The sequence below is a fragment of the Fukomys damarensis genome, unplaced genomic scaffold, assembly GCF_012274545.1.
Source record: "Fukomys damarensis isolate Sample0158 unplaced genomic scaffold, DMR_v1.0_HiC HiC_scaffold_14, whole genome shotgun sequence".
Classification (NCBI taxonomy): Eukaryota; Metazoa; Chordata; class Mammalia; order Rodentia; family Bathyergidae; genus Fukomys; species Fukomys damarensis.
This window is the reverse complement of record NW_022900926.1, coordinates 26535581-26553362: the sequence shown is the minus strand read 5'-3', so window position 1 is coordinate 26553362 and position 17782 is coordinate 26535581. Positions and strand designations below refer to the sequence as shown.

General features: G+C 40.4%; 1 protein-coding gene across 3 annotated transcripts in view; it reads left to right on the top strand.

Annotated features, from left to right (window-relative positions):
- Positions 1 to 17239, top strand: part of Zdhhc14 (zinc finger DHHC-type palmitoyltransferase 14) — a 271332-nt gene extending 254093 nt beyond the window's left edge. For 2 of the 3 annotated variants that reach the window (XM_033763299.1, XM_010625216.1), the window contains one exon: positions 16203 to 17239. In XM_033763299.1, the coding sequence (XP_033619190.1) occupies positions 16203 to 16604 (402 nt within the window). In that variant the 3' untranslated portion in view covers positions 16605 to 17239. The remainder of the gene's footprint in view (positions 1 to 16202) is intronic. The other variant, XM_010625218.1, reaches the window with a different exon arrangement.
- The last annotated feature ends 543 nt before the right edge of the window (positions 17240 to 17782 follow it).

Below are 17782 nucleotides of genomic sequence, written 5' to 3'. Positions count from 1 at the left end.
ACCCAAACTCCTTGCCCTCCATGCCCCACTGCTTCTGGAGATGAGAATAGATGTGGGTCACTAGGGAGAGAGCTATGTGTGACATTCACAGCTGCAGAAGAGGGAGCCAGCAGAAGAGGGAGGGGGGCTGGAGAAGTGTCCTGGACCCTGAGATGGAGCCTCATTGGAGTTGACCCAGGGGCCAATGGTATTGTGAGTTGTAATGGGGCCTGGAGGAGAACCTGTGGGCCTGGGACTCACTCAGGCTGATGGTGCACTCAGACTGCACCCCACACTTGCACACCTGAGTATAGGTGCATGGTCTCCTCAACACCTGCACACCCAGAAGACAGGAGCTTCCTCCACTCTGTGCTCAGGACTCCCCGAGGAGATCCTAGGAAAAGGCTTGGAAATCTCCATGGATGGAAAAGAACAAGCAAGACCAGGTCCACCACAGGAGCCATGCTGGACAACATTTCTGTCCTAATGAAATCTGCTCCCCTCACACACACATTATTTTGCACATAATGTCAGGATCAGGCTCTATCCTTAAAGTCCATGGACCCAAAATAAAAAAGCCTTCTGTCAGTGAGTACCACAGTCTACCTTCTCCTTGTAAGAGACAAACTTTCAGAAATCTGAAAATCCCGGGAGTCATACACCTACAAGCACTGCTCCAGATTCAGTAATGGCTCAGCATTGTAGAATCATGCCCCTCACCCTGAATGTCCCAGCTAGTAACAAAAGCTATACAGACACATAGGGTGAGCACAGTAGAATCAGCCATCAGTTGGCTCTAAGCTGCCTTCCTTAGCTCCCTCCTGAAAAGGAAAAAAGGGACAGGGACTAATAGAACATAAAGCAGACTGCCACCACTTCCTAGATGAGTGACATTAACAAGTTTTTAACCTCTCTCTGCCTCACTGTTTTCATCCATAAAATGGGAATATTGACATCCTTTCCTGGTAGGGTTTCCATGAGAAATAAGCGAGTTAATACAAGTATAGCACTTCAAGTTTTGCCTACCACAAGATAAGTTCTAGGTAAGTGTTAGTTATCATCATCTCTCTGATGTCTGTGGGTGGCATGATCAGCGAGAGCAATTATATTCTCCCTGAACAACTGGACAACAGGGGACGTTACTGGAATGAGAGTGAGAGCCAGGGGTGGGAACCAGGCTTCCACCAGGAGCTCCCTTACAGATAGCAAGTCACTCTGCCTCTCTGATCTTTCTAAAAAAGAGGAACTGGGGTTAGTTTGTATATAAAGTTTCTTCCAGCTCCAAGCCACCTGTGACTTTTGATCTTTGCAGCTCAATCAATATGTCAGGAGGATATCTCTGTCCCTACACAGGAGAGAGCTCCCCTGGTCCTCCTAGGAGAGGGCAAGCTCTGACCCTAGGTATTCCAACTTCTCCTACCCCATACTGTTCAATAGATCCAAGACTAAGCAAGTTAGTACCTGCCATAGGATCCAAGGTGTACTGTTGTCTGGTCTGCATATCAGAATTTTCCTGAGAGTGTGATTATTCATTGCTTTTTTTACTTGTCTTATATTTTTTGCATTTCTCAGATAAATCTCACATGCTTAAGAAACATAATCATTTTTTGTATGTTGCTGCATTCCATTTGCTAGTATTTTATTGAGGATTTTTGCATTCATATTCTTGAGAGATATTGTCTGTGGTTTCCTTTCCTTGTAAAGACTTTGTCTGGTGTTGGTATCGGGGGGAAATACTGGCCTTATAAAATGAGTTGAGAAATATTTGTTCTATTTATGTTTTGTGAAGAGTTTATGAAGAATTCATGTTAATCTTTCTTTAAGGAGTTGGAAGAATTCACTAGTGAAGCCTTCTGGTCTTGAACTTTTCCTTGTGGGTAGTTTTTTAATTACTAATTTGCCCTCTTCTTGTTTTAGGTCTATTCAGATTTTCTTCTTGGGTCAGTTTCAGTACTGATGTCTTTCTAGGAATTTATTCATTTCATCTATATTGTCTCATGTATCGCTCACATCTCATCTGTCTTATGTCAATATCATTTTATTATTAAGTAGATGAAAAGAAGGAAAATTGAAGGGCTGAAAAAGTCAAACAGAAAACAGAAATAATTAGTAAACATAGATAGAAAGAGAAGTAGCCAAAGACTTCTATGAGAGAATAGGAATGTGTGCAGTAAGCCCTGCAGGGGAAAGATTGGTATTTTGTGCTTTGCTAATGTTCCATGAAATGCTTGCAACTTCTCCAACTGAGAGAGCTGTCATTTCTAGCCAGGTTAATCCCGGCATGGATGACCAGTTCTTTACTGTTTGCCTTGCTTTCTCTCTGGTATGAGTAATGTGAAGGCCAAGAAAAATATAAATACAATTTGCTCCCATCTTCTTTTCCTCATTCCTTCCATTCTCCAATTTTTCCACATCTAAAAAAAGCTCCATCTTTCCTGAATGTGCAACTTGGAACTAGAGGGAAGTTTTCTTTGGTGCAGTGGCATGGTAACATGACTTTGGGAAGTAATGGCTTTGGTAGGGTTAAATTAATCCATGGGTCAATAGAGGCCATGGTTTATCCATCAGACAGATACAGGAGGCAGCAGCCTATGCAATTTTCCAGGAACTGCAAAAAATTGTAAGACCTGAAAAAAAGATTATAAGATCAAAAACATGAAAATAGCAAAATTATAATTAATAAATGCTTAATGTCTATGAGATACATGAATATGTTAACTTAATTAATTGTTAAATTCAGCATTCATGAAAATTTCATTACATTTTAGAAATAGTTTGTATCTTGGGTTTTTCTCACAAGAATTCCCAAGCACACATATGATTACATAAAAATCATTACCAATCATAAATTAAGCAAACTGCTCATAAACAGATAAATTTGAAAGTCTAACTGACTTGAAGCCCCTGCACTTTTTAATCTCACCAGACTGTCTTTACTATCAGCAACCCAGGTTCTGTTTAAAGCTGTAAGTAATCTTTTTGATCCCAAGCCTCACACCCACTGGTGGAAATGCCCCAAGTACATTAGCATATCTTCAGAGGAGGATGAGATGGGTTCTTTGTGATCTCACAAGGTTAGAACTAGAACCACATGGTAGGCTTAGGATTTAGATCCTACTCAATCCAAGAAAAATACCCAATGTCTGGGGCTCATGATGGACAGGAGTCCCTACTCCAGGGATATCAGGTTGGGAGAGTTGAGCATCTCCCAAAAATGTTGGACAAAGGTTTTCACCATTGGATTTCATCTGAACATTGACCTTTAAGGGTCCCTTCTACTGCAGATCTTGTTGGGCAAATACTTATCCAGCTCATTCTGTCTTGTCACCAGGCTGAAAATATTCCATTCATTTATGGATCATTCGAGCACCCAGAATGAGACTTTTTATACTTTCCATCTTTCTTTATGGGATTCTGTGGTGTAAGTTACATACTAACAAGACTACAGAAGGAGCATTCAGTTATGTACAGTAGGGCTGGTGCTAAGCAGTACTCTCTTATCCCACCTTCTTCTTTCCAAGTCATTCATGGTCACAAGGTGTTTATCACTTCCCATACCATAGAAGCACATGATCCATCATGTGCTAGTCTAGGACTGATAGATATATTGATAATTCTGGCTAACCTTCACTACTCTATGAAGTACTAATATTACCTCCATTTTACAGATTAATAAAAGACACAGAGAGCTTCAACAAATTGCTTAAGGAAAACTTTGCAATTTGACCCCAAATTCTCTGCTGTGAAGTGTACCCTGTAATGTGCCTCAGTAAAGAAAGATTTACAGAGAACTGCACATGTGTAATTTTATCCCATATCCTTTCAGGCCCCATTACCCATTACCCTAACTCTCTTCCCAATAAAAACCTACTTATAGAAAGAGATTGGCTGTCTGTCCCTTATACCTTGAAGTGAAATTTAAATGAACTTCAAAAATACATGAATTTCAAATGTAGGTGGATATTTTACTCTCTATTGAAAGCACTTCTTACTTTTTTTTTCTTTTTATTGAGTTTATTGGTACAATCTTGGTATTCAATACAATTACATTCATCCTTGGGATTCTGTACCTTTACATAATAGGTCTTGATTCTCATTTTTTCCCCTTGTCCCTGCCCTCCCATCACCCCCTCCTCCCCTCCCCATTTACACACACTTTATTTCCATTTTTTCAGTTTCTCATATTTTTTTCCTCTCTCTTATTACCTTTCCCCCACCCTTACCACTTTCCCTACACCTTTAGCCCTTTACTTCCTATTTCACATTATTAATTATCTGATTAGGATCCTGTGTACTATTATAGTTTTTCACACCAAAGAATCTATTTGGTATTTCAGTTAAAGAAATCTCTGTATGAACATTAAAAATAGGGAATCCTAAAATAAAACTAAAAAGGAAAGTAAAAGAGAAAAGGCAATGATGTAACATTAAAATAATCCTTAATTCTGGAGATGAAAATGGTCCCTGAACATATTTAAATTGCTTCTTGCTCTTATAGTCTTATCTTATTCTTTTTTTCATTATTTAGAGAATACTTTATTAGCCTCTGTAATCAAACCCACATAGATATGACCTTCCATATTTAGTATGATGTGTTACCCCTGTACACATGGAAAAAAAAATAAAAATAAAAATAAATTAACATTTCTAGACCAATATGGTTGTCCGTTTCTGTACAATGCCAATTCAACACAGTAAATTAGCATGACTTTTTCCAAAGTTGGCAGCACCGTTAATTTCCCAAACTTCAATTTATATATATATGTATATATATATTTATATTTATATAAAAAGACTAATAATAGTATGTTATGCATCGATACCAGCAACAGCTTTTCCAGGTTCTGCAATCATCTGAACTTTGATTCTGGTGGGCTTTCCTTTGTATGTGATTTGTTTCTTTTCTCTGACTGCTTGTAGTATTTTGTTCTTCTGTTGGGTTTCTGGGATCTTGATTATTATATGTCTAGGTGTAGATTTTTTTTTTATTGTAGCTAGTTGGGGTCCTATATGCCTCAGTTATCTGAATATCAAATTCTTCCCCTCTGTTTGGGAAGTTTTCTGTCATTAATTCTGCGAACAGCTTTTTAAAGTCATTTGTATTTTCTCCTGCTACTTCATGGATTCCTATCAGTCTTATGTTATTCTTCTTTGCATCATCTAGGAGTTGTTGGATCGATTTCTCATGATCTCTTACTGTTTTTAAGAGACCTCTCTTTTCATGGTCACTGACTGCTATCTTATCTTCTATATCTGAGACCCTATCTTCACATTCTTTTATTCTGTTGCGTACACTTTCAACAGAGTGTTTACTCTCCTGGATATCTGTTTGAATCTGTTTTATGGATTCCATTTCTTTCCTATGTTGGGTGTTTATTTTTTCCATTTCTTTCTTATGCTGGGCCTTCATGGCTTCTATCACGGTCCTGAGCTCATCTATTTTTTTGTCAGTTTCTGCTCTAGAGTCTCGAATCACGACTTCCATTTTGCTCACTATCTCTATGGTTATCTGGGAAATTATTTCTGTTTTGAACTTTTCTAGAGCCTGATTGATCTGTTTTGTTACTTCCTGTGCTTTAAGTTCAGGGTGTCCTGGTGGTTCACTATCAGCCTTTTCATCCTCATTTGCCCTACTGTTTGCCATTGGTAAACTGGAAGTCTGTCCTTGTGTCTTGCTTAAGTGTTTTCTCATTTTAATTTTTGTTGTCAGACTGTCCTTGGTTTAATCTCTGGGTTATCATCCAAATCTTCCTGATATACTTGTGCCCTAGCTTCTGGGTCTCTAATGACCCACAGACATTCTCATCTTCATAACATCAGAGAAAACAGCTCATCAAATCAACCACAATGCTTTATCCCAACTGATACAATCAGCAACACCATTAAGATCAAGCACAACTTTGACACTAACCACCGGTGGTAGTTACTAGTCTATCACCCTTAAATCATTTGAATTAAATTGAAATCAAGAAGCAGTCCAGAACGTGTCTGCAGTGAACAAAATTTCAATATAGTGTATTTACCATTTAATGGCTCAGACGGAGCGAGGGTGCAAGACCCCTGATCTCAGTTAGCTTATAGCTGAACCCCATGACGCTGACTGACCTCGGGCTGCAAGGCCCAGATTGAGTTCTCCAACCTTCTGAATGGTTGAACTCCACAACATTCTATTACAGATTTCCCACACCCTTTCTTTAAAGATGTTCAGAGTTGGGAACTCAGAAAAATACCCTTGATGACCACCTCTGCCTCTGCAGAGTGGGTCCAAAGACTGGCACAGTCAGGAGGTCTGAGAGTGGGGGGGGCTTATGGGGGTTTGGGGTGCCCGTGCGGCTACCTTCCCGGTGCTTGAGCGATGGTAGCTGGGTCGGGAGCAGATGTGACTCTCCTTCCCACAGTGGATTGGGGCCCAGGCTACCTCCTGGAGCTTGAGCGATGGTGGCTGGGACTTCTGTCTTTAATAATAATATAATACCAGGCCAGGGATCCAGCTCAATGGTCCTGCTGCCTGCCTTGCAAGAGCAAGGATTTGAGTTTGATTCCCAGTACCAAATTAATAATAATAATAATAACAACAACAACAAAACCTATCATAATAATTGAACATTTTAATGCCATTTGTTCAGAAATATATCTTCAGGGTTAAAACAGTTCCTCTGACAGTTTATGTCAGTAAATATTCATTAAATGGGGAGGGCAGTGGGAGACATAGGAGATTTAGGGTGACATGGGACTAAATGCTTTACATACGTTATTATCTCTTTTATAAAACCATCTGATGTAGGTATTATAAACGACCCTTTGAGGAGACTGAAACTCAGGGATGTTATGTATGTCACATTGCTAACCAACAGCAGTGTTGTAATTTCATCCTGAGCTAACTCCCTGAAAAGTGCTCCTATTAGTCACTATTTCAAAATCTCCCCAGGGGGAGGTCTTAATATGGAAAGCAGTGGCATGAGAGCTTCTCCCAAGGCTGAAGAAATCACATCATACAGGCTTTCTCTGCAGAAGGATGACTAATTTGTCATAATCACAAAATCAGACTGTAAAACTGAGTGTAGAAAATCTCCATAATCTACAACTTAACCAGCAAGTATCTGTTAAACATTGTCAGTATCATCTCTATTACCAAAGACAGTATTAATCAATAAGAAATTAAGTTAGTTCCTTTTTCTCTTTGCTTGTTTCCCAAAGTCCAAACCATTTACAACCTTTCAGACTAGTCTAGTGAAGATCAGGCAAAGAATTTATTCACATGGAAACGTATCAGTATCCAAGTGAATTATTGACCTGGTCCAAGAGTTATGTCCTTTATTAAAATGCTTGGAGTTTATTCAATTTCTTTAAGTCTGAAAGTTACTGTTTCTAATAAAATTATAAAAATTTTGGCCATTATGTTTTATTCTTCCTCTTTTTTCCTAGAACCCCAATTATATAAATTAGACAGTTTGATATGGCTCCAAGGATGTCTCTGAGACTCTGCACATTTTTCCTTCAATCTCCCCCCCTTTCTTTGAATTGGATAGTTTTTAATATATATCTTGATATTTACTGACTCTTTTGCCATCTCCAACCTTTAGTTAAGCTCATCTGTAGGATTTTCCACTTCAGTTATTGTATTTTTTAATTCTAGAATTTTTATTTGATTTTATCACAGGCTCTCATTTCTTTTTCATCTACTGATATTTTATTGAATGTTGAACATTTAAAATAATATAATACAGAGACTTGATTTGGTTGTCTTCCTCTAAGTGTTGAGAAAGTTCAATTACTGGCTTGTCACTATGAACTTCTGTTGGCTTTTATTATATTTAATTAGTACACATTTATGGAAACTTCAAGGTGTTTATCAGACCCCTCTAATTTTGGAGGAATTCAACTTACAAATTATGTGAGCTCTGAAAATTTTGTCAAGGTTTGGTTTTAGGCTTTGGTAAGGTAAGTCTTACTTAAGGGCATGATTCTCCCCCCTAAGGCATAGCTTTTCTAATGTCTTAGCTGGATGCCAGGGATGTTGGCAAGATGTTCAAGGTGTTAATGAAATCAATATCCCCAAGTACTACTTTTCTCAACCTCTAGTATCTCTAGTTCTCTCTCAACTCCCACTAAAGCTGTGATCTCATAAACTGTGGGGTAAAATGTTTCCATCTTCACATGCACAGCATAGTCATTTCCTACAGACATGTGGGAACCCCAACAAGACTTCTGGTCCTCCCTCTTAACAGTATCCCCTTTACCAATAGCCTACCTTAAAGATCCAGCCACTTTAGCTTCCTCCTGCCTTAATCTGTTTTTCCACTAAGCAAAACTCCCTGCCTTCTCGGACTCTTAACTCTATGCTATGATTGGGGAATTTTCACCAAGAAAAGAACTAGTTGGCTATGGGATTCACCTTATAAAATTCCTCCTCTAAGGGTTTGTTATATTGCATTGGCTGTTGTGCACTACATGGCACCATTTGCCTCCAATGACTTAGCCAGTTTTTTTGACTCCCCTCTATTCAGAAGGAAAAGTGATCCGGTGTCACTTATCTATCTTTAGTAAACATAGATCCCTTTTCTCTATGACTAGAGGACATGTTGGAGCAGATATTCTCATGTTCTTCAGACACATATTTTTTTTCTTACACAGTCTCTCAGGGATAAATATTGAATTAGCCACGGGATATGATTCATCTGACTCCATGCCTTTTCTGGTGCTTACTTTAAGGGAGGAACATTTTGAAACATTCACATATAGCTTTAGACCCAGAATGTCCTTTTGCAAAGGGAAGAAAAGATGGAGGGAAAGAGATACAAGGTGTCTTTGGTCAAATTTTTGCCTATCATTTTATTTTAGGACCAATGTCCAAATGAAGAAATTGTTTTCTGTATGACAGGAAAAGTGTTCCTTGGAAAATATACAACATTTTAATCTTTTTTGTTCATTTGTGATAGAATCTTGATATGTAGTTTAGGCCGGCTTTGAACTCACTATATAGCCCAGGATGGCCTCAAACTCATAGCAATCCTCCTGCCTCATTCTCCCAAGTACTGGGATTACAGGTGTGCACAACCATATCAAACACTATGCGGTATTTTAGAAATTAGAGGTAAAGCTTTGTAAATCTTAGGTAAATATCCTAATACTTTGGGTCAGAAAAATTGATGAATATTAACAGAAAACTGGTCTCTACATGCCCACTGAAGTCTATTTGTTTTTTCAGAAGTGGAGAAAGTCACTGATAAGTTACCATCTCACTTCAATTGGGGATGGTAATGGGTTTTTAGTATATAAGTGATCTCTCTACTGTAAATTCTGAAGGAGAAAATGTCAAAGTAATAAAGTGACATCTAAAACATTTAAATGGTAAGTATAACTCCAGATACAGCTTTTGTCACTTGAACTCTTCTGAAATTCAGAGGAGCCAAACTGGAATTATGTGCAGATAATCCCAGTGCTAGTTGAGAATTTTATTTTCATCATTCCTATTTTCCCCATTATTGGCTTTTATTATTACCTAACATTGAAGTTCTTTCTATGACAATGTATATATCCATTCATGGTCATGCTTTTAACTCATTTGACTGCCAATAATTTAACTTCTGGATAGCATCAGTCACATATTTGGTACTTAAAGCTACAAACATTCTTTGGAATAATGTTCTAAATGCAAAGATAGTAAAATAATACATGCTTACCAAATTTTTAAAGGAAATAACAGTATGTTAACTTAATCTAATATTATTGTATCCCCCTTGCTATGATTTGGACCTGAAGTATCCCCCAAAGACTCACAGGTTGAAGACATGGTCCCCAACCCTTGGCACTATAATGGAATGCTTAAGAGGTAGAGCCTCTTTGGAGGAAGATGGGTTCAGGGGACATGCTCTTGAAGAGGACATTGGGACCCCAACCCCTTTCTCTCTGTATCCTAACTGCCATGAGGCGAATAGGCCTCCTCTATCCTGTGGTTTCACATGATATACTACACCATCCCAAAGCAATAGGGCCAAATTACCACAGACTGAAACTTCTGAAAACATAAGCCAAAGTAAATTTTTCCTCTTTAATTTGAGTATCTCAGATATTTTGTCACAATAATATAAAGCTTTTTTTAATCCAGGGTCTAAACAAGGCTTAACCATCAGTTGCATGATTTATAAATTAAGATTGAAGAATCTATGCAGAATCTGAAAAATCAAATACCTCAGGGGAAAATAAGTTAAGCAAACTTAAATAATAATGTTGACTAAAATAATACAAAAAAGCAGTCCACCTAACCTGCATGTGTGTATTAGGTGGACTTTGTAAAGATATTTATGGCATTTTTGCAGTTTTAAGTGAGTATTCATAAGACTCGAGGACAGGGATTCACTGCCAAAACCACACCTGGCCCAAATACTTCTCACAGAGTTGGAGCAAAAGATGTAATTGACTTAATTTGTATAGACCACCTAGAAAGCTCCTAGCTTTGCTTTTAGCAGCATTTTTTATTTTACGAAAAAATAAAACTTCACAGCAAAATAATAAGAGAATAATGGTTCATATACTGTGTATCATTATCTTCAAAATAGTTACTCAGAAAGCAAGATGTAGACCAAAAAGATTCTTACAAATCAGAAACAAACTTTTAATAACACAAAACTTTCCTTTCAACAAATTAAGGTAAACTAGTAGTACAAGTGAAATAAATCAGCATATACAATATATTAAAATATTTTGAAACAACAGAATAGGTAATTTGGGGAAGTAGATGAACTTGACCTTACTTCCTATTTATCTCTCTCCTATGTTGCTCTTTCTTTATGTGTGTGTGTGTGTGTGTGTGTGTGTGTGTATTTCTCATATAAGATAAACCATACTATATTTAAATTTGTGTATCTGACTTACTTCACATTTAAAATTATGTTCACAAGTTGCATCCACTTACTTCCTTAAGTGTATCTCTCTTTGTGGTATAGTAATATTCAGTTGTGTATGAATACCACATTTTCCTTACCTGTGTACTAGTTTACATTCCCATCAATAATGTAAAAGAGTTTCTTTTTCCCCATATCCTTGCCAGTGTTCGTTATTGTTAGATTTTTTATGATAGCCATTATTTCTGGGATAAGATGTTATCTCAGTATAGTTCTAATTTGAATTTCTCTGATAGCCAGCAATGATGAGCATTTTTTCATGTATGAATTTATTGGCCATTTCTATTTCTTTCTCAGAAGTTTATTCATTTCAGTTTTCCATTTTTAATTTTTTTATTTGGGGGAGTCTAATTTTTTATACCCCACCCCATTTTGTTTTTTTGAGACAGGGTTTTGTTATGTAGTTCAGGCAATCCTGCCTCAGCCTCCTGAGAATATGTAAAGAAGCACTCAGGAGGCTCCAGCACTTCAGACAGCATTTTCATGTGTTCAGAAGAAAAATCTCTCTAGAGATAAAGCTTCTTTTCTATTCTATTTAGCATTTGACCAATATTTGACCTTAAAAACTGGCAATTTCATATGATTCAACCCAGTAATTGAGAAATATGAGCCATCTTTGGAATTAATACATGAATTTCTCAATTCACCGTTCATAGTAGATGGACTTTCACGGTCAAAAAATCTGGGTGTTAGGACGTTTTTTCTTATGATTACATAACTGGTTAGATAAATTAAAACATACCTAACACTTCCTGTTATTTGGAATGTTTGCACAGAACAAACTGTAAGAGAAAAAAACAAACAGTGATGTCTCCCTCTACTGGTAGAAAGTAAAAGCGTCCTCAAAAGAAAAGCCAGGAAGTCAGGGTGGTGGAAAGTTAGAGAGGTAGAAAAGGAGATAAAAAGAAAAAAAAAAAAAAAAAAAAAAAAAAAAAGGATAGGAAAAGGAGAGTAGGAGTGACAGCAATGAGAGAAAAAGGTGAAGGAGAGAATGGGTAAAGCCAGACAGAAAGAGAGATAATTAAGTGGAAAAGTCAAGAAATGGACAAATAAGAATTAAAGGCAAAGATTAAAAAAAGAAAAAAGAGGTATAATCCAGGTACGGTCGGGCATTCCTGTAATTCCAGCTACTAGGGAAGCTGAGGCAGGAAGGTCTGTATAAATAAATATATATATATTTCTCTCCCTCTCTCTCTCTCTCTCATATATGAGAGAATTTTTCTCATATGAAAGAGAGAGAGAGAGACAGAGAATTTTTCATGGGTCATTTCTATAGTATCCCTGAATATACTGATCATCTTCCTTCTGTAATTTCTCATACTGGAGTTGAGACAATGAAGGTTTATCAACCTACCACCTGTGGAATGTCGGCACAGTGAAAATAAATGGGAAAACTCTGACTTTTTAAAAAACCAGATATCTCTGGAATCACTTGATATCTGAGTTTTTTTCTAAAAAAAGATGTTCAAAACAGGCAAAGGAAACATTATGAGAACTGTAAATTCCAATGGGTAGAGTTATGCACTCTCCTCGGGTAGAATATGATAAATCCTGAAGTCCTCTGTTCTGAGCCAGTAAGAGTTTCACGTGAGCAGTACCTATACCCTGTATACAGAGCCTGGATCCTAAGTAGAAGTCAATTTTGAATATGGCAAACTATTTTCAAAGTCTCAGGATATAACATAGGTTCATAGTCCCAGGACCTTAACCACTGAAACCAGGTAAATGGAATACAGTATAGTTAACTATTTATATAAAAGCAGTCCCTAGAGCAGGAGAAACACCCAGGGCAACACTTGGAGAAACAATTACCTTTTAAGACATTTAAACAAATCTATGCAGAAGAGGTGCTTAAAGTCAGATAAGTCTGGGTTAAAATAGTCATTTGAAAAAGATTTCTGAGTAACTTACATATATAGGGGTTTTTTTTTAAATCAGTGGCTTAGGCTATGCTTTTTATTTAATTTTCACTCATATCCTCAAGCTTTACCCATAATGAACTAGAGAGCATTTTTAATTGGGTTCTGGCCAGTGAGTTGTTAGCAAGTCCTAATCTGGCCCCAGTAAAGCACTAGTGGGTGAGTGCAGGAGTAGGCCAGGTCTGGAGGGGCTGCAGCTCAACAGAGAGGCTTCCTTAGGGGGCCAAAAAAAATCTGAGTACAAGGCCTTGGGAGGGGGCTGGGCCAGCTATGGGCCCTGCAGCTTCAGCTTCTTCAGTTTTGTGGTGAATCTACCTCTAGGTCTGTGCTATTTGCTTTAAGCCAGCAAAGTAATGTATGTAGCTAAAGCCTCAGAAGACAGATGGACCTTTTTAGTGGACACAAACTCTCAGGGATGTCACTGTCCTCACCCCCTACCTCACTGACAGCCATATTAATCAAGAAGGTTCCAGTGGGTGCGCATGTCCTCTGCTCATGGGTGTGAGGAAAGTGGTCAGGAAAGAGAAAAAGGATAGTTGAAGGGGAGCTTGGAGTAGACAGATGGACAGAGAGAAACAGAGAGAAAGGAGGAAGAAAGAGACAGAGTAAAAGAAACCCAAGTCCCCTTATTCTTTTAACAAGTGGCTTCCAGCTCCGACCTCTAACATTTTTCTCTGTACCTGTAAAAGCCAGTTGGAAGTACTCAGGATGAACTCTAAGATATAATTTTCCAATCAGTTTTCAATAAAAAGGACTTTCTTTAGGTCGATGGAGACAAATGCAGTTTGCAGTTTCTTCATTCCTTAGAGTTGGAGGGATTGTGTGGACAGAGTACAGGATGAGTAAGGACTCCAGAGGGAAAGGATGGCAAGACTCCATCATCCAGGAAGGGCTACGGCACTGTGAGCTGGAGCCCTGTGACCAGCTCATGGACAGGGCCTCCTGTCGTCTGTACTGAGCCCCAGGCAGCTGAAGCACTGCAGCTACACAGCTGCCTCTCCGGGAAGGGCGCTAAATGGTCATTTACATAAAGCAGCCCTCATAAAGAATAGTCCCTCCAACCCTGGCATGACATTCTGTGATGAATGGCAGTCAAAGACGCTGTGCTTCTCTGCTGCTGCCCTGTCAAGCCTGAGGGGAGTCCTGGTGGAGCCGAGAGGTTGCCAGGGAGTAGGAGTCAGCTTGCCTTGTCCCACCACACTGCGGCTGACCAGCCTCACTCAGCTCGACCACCCAAAAGATTCCAGCCCTGACCCAGCTTCCCTGCAAGGGCAGAGAGCTGCTCAGTTGCCCACCTTGAAAAACCACCAGTGAGGCAAAAATGATTTGGATGACTCTATTCAGGTCTTAAGGACTTGAAATGTCTCATGGGCCTGAAAGTCAGCCCATCTCCAGTTCTTTTCAATGGTGTTACAACTCCTCCCATGCTTCCTCTCCCTTCCCATCCTCCCAAGGCTCTCCCAGGTCTCCGTGTTTTGTTGCCAGTCCACCCACTGGCAGGATAGAGGGGCAGGAGAGAAAGGCAAGGACTCATCGTGAGACCAGCTTTCCCTCATTAAGGCTCTCCTGGGAGCTTGGCTCTTGCCTGGAGCCAAGGGCATTGAGCTCCTAAAGCTGCTAGTTCTTTAGAGTCTGGAGCAAATTCAACCTTCTCATCTAGGCTACAGGTGGGGTAGGAATCAGCCCAGGGTACATTAGAGCAAATAAAATAAACACCTGGGGATCTGCAAGTTCAGGGAAACCCTCTTCCTGTTCTCCCTAAGGCAGGTGACACTGCTCCTTTGGATTGCCTCTAGAGCCATAGACGAGAGTGGCGTTAGAATAGCGTGGGACCGCCTCAGTCACAAGAACATTAGTACAGCCCATGGTTATTTAGTAACTCCCCAGTTCTGAAAAAGCACAAGGGGGTGATAAGCCAAGTGATACTCAGTAAGCACTCACTGTATCAAATTTGCAGGAGTAGATTGGTTTTTGGTCGAAGGATCCCAGCCTCAAATATTTAATCCATCCCCTACTTTCACACATGAGGAGTTGAACAAGCCCTCCACACACACACCCCAGCCTTGAGATCTTCATTTGTAAAGAGAGAAAAATAGGCATGTTCCAAGAATATTTTAAAGAACAAAGGAAGGTATCCGGCTTTCTGAATCTCAGTAAGAAGGACCCCCACCACCACTGGCAGGGTCAAGTTTAGGATTTCCATGTCCTAGAAGTCTACCTATTCTGAAGCTTGTGTACTTTCAAGAACAGAGGTTGTAGAGTGACCAGGGATTTATGCTGTTTTCTTTGTCAGTGATTAAACTGAAACAAAGGATGTAAGATAGCTGTGATGAGACTTCAGAACACTTGGAAGAAAAACAACAGTCTTCTCAGATGTTGGCATTATCAAACCTCAGAAGCCCACTGATGTGTGGTTCTTGTTTTTGGTACCGGGGATTGAACTCAGGTCCTTGCACTTGCAAGGCAGGCCACCGAACCACTGAGCTAAATCCCTGGCCCTAGTTCTTGAAGCTGATGGAAATTTAGCAGCAGGAATTCTGGGCTTTCACAGAACAGTCTGGTCCCATTCCTAAGGGCTTCTGTGATGCCTCTGTCTTTTTTTTTTTTTTTTTTAATTTGGTCAAAAAGACATGACACTTACCATCTTTAAATGTGCAGCTCAATGGTATTAAGTCATAATCATGTTCTGCGGCCATTGCCGCCCTCCGTCTCCAGAACTGAGACTCCCCATCAAACAGTACTTCTCACTCCTCTCCCCTTAGCCCCTAGCCACCTCCATTCTACCTTCTTTCCGAGTCTGACTAGGTCCCTCATATCAGGGACACATACAGCATTTGACTTTTTGTGGCTGGCTTATTTCACTTAGCATGACGTCCTCACGGTTCCTCCACGTCGTAATGGGGTGAAATTCCTTTCCTTCTTCCAGCAGACTCCCATTCCTTTGTGTTTGGATAAGTTATGTTTTGTTTATCCATTCATCCATCAGCGGACACTTGGGTTCCTTCAACTTTGTGAACAGTGCTGCTATGAACATGGGTATATTTTTTATGCCACATGGTAAAAAATGGTTTTCAGTCTATAAGAAGCAGCTGCTTACAACTGATATAGGAAGGGAAAGCCTGTGACTCCAGGGGATTGTTTTTAAATTGTATTCTTTAAATTGAAGACAAAAGCCACAGGCACCTGCAGGTGATTATGCATTCAAACAGTGCCAGGTATTGATGTTTGCCATGTGCCGGGGCCCCTCCAGATGCATCTGGGGTGCTATCTGTGCTTCTCACCTCTGCTTGACTGAGATGTCACTAATGTTTCTCTTTTCTCACACCTACCCTTCCCCGCACTACCTCCCCCTTTCCATCCCATCTCCGCCTTCTCTTTGCTGGCTCCTGCTGTTCTCCAGTGTGACCAAGACCAGTGCATTCAGAGCACCAAATTCGTTTTGCAGGCCGCAGCCACACCCCTGCTGCAGAGCGAACCTAGTCTCATCAGCGATGAGATACACCTGCCGGGGAAGCCGGGCCTGGGCACACCGTGCACCAGCCTGACACTGGGCCAGCCCACACCACCCTCCTCTATACCCAACCTCACTGCCGAGGCCACGCTCTCGGACATTCTCCCCCTGAAGGACGAACACGGGGGCCACCAGTTCCTAACTCCAGACGAGGCACCCTCGACACCCAGGATGCTGGGGTCAGGCAGCCCTCTGACGCACAGCCGCACCATGCATGTGCTGAGCCTGGCCAGCCAGGACTCTCTACATGAAGACTCTGTGCGCGGCCTGGTGAAGCTCAGCTCCGTGTGACCCGTGTGGCGGCCCTGAGACCACAGGGCTCCTCCACAGGCAGAGGGAGCCAGCAGAGGATGTGCCTGCGGCAGGGAGATGACAGCCTCAGGCTTGGGATACAAAAACCACTAAGAAAGCCACACCCCTGTGTGATGGCAAAGAGCAGACAGGCCCCAGATCCTCCGAGCTTACTTTTATTTGAAATCTCTTCCCCTCGCTGAGCACATTGACAAAAACGAACAAACAGAGAAGTGGCTGTTTGCAGGTATTTGGGATCTGCAGGGTAGGCCTGGGGAGGAAGGACCTTCACTGGGTAGAGTGGAGCCTGGGAGGAAAAGAAGCTGCCTGGATGCTACACACTGTCTGCTGCCCTTGGAACAGACACACAGAAGGTTCCTGATACTTGTGGCCAGACTGAAATTGCACTCAAGTGTTATGCTACTAACATTTGAAATAGATATGCCATTCCATTTGTTAATTAAAAAAAAATCCTAAAGCGGAAAAAACCCAACCAGATGTGGATTTGCATGCCACGCTACAGTCTGTGTTACAGTGGTGTTGGTATTCCAAAGGAAATGCTGCTTTCTTTCTTTCTTTTTTTTTTTTTTTTTCTTTTTTAATTTTGTGGATTTTCAAGTGCTGTTTTGTTAGAAGACAGCACAACAGACCAAGCCCAGTGAACAACGCCATCGTCTGCTTACCCGGCTTCGTTAGACGAGAAGTGGCAGCACACGGGCTGTGGAGGGCTGCGGGTTCATCCTGTCCAGAACCAGTTAACCTTCTGTTCTGTAGTTAATGAGGTATTGTGTTGTGCCACCCACTGCAGTCTTCACCTCCTCATGTGATGAACTTATCGTGGACAGCCAATAAAATGATGTCCTCTGTTATCTTGGATTTCTGTAGTTATCCTTAACAGCTTACATGAAAGCGAACCCATCTTGAGGGCCTGGAGAGTTTGGTGTTTTTGAAGCAACCCTAGTGAGGAATAGTGTGAGAACAACCAAAACTCAAATTTGGGGGTTGTGGAGTATACCATGATCACCGGAGGATTTATTAGATGAGAGACAAGCTTTCCACCCATTTCCCCCCTTTAATCATCTCTTTTTGATGCAGTCTTAGTGGAATTTGCTGTGCACTTAGATTGCCATGCAGCAGTTACTCTGTAGTAAGTAGGGGGAGGAATGCTCAGGGAGAAG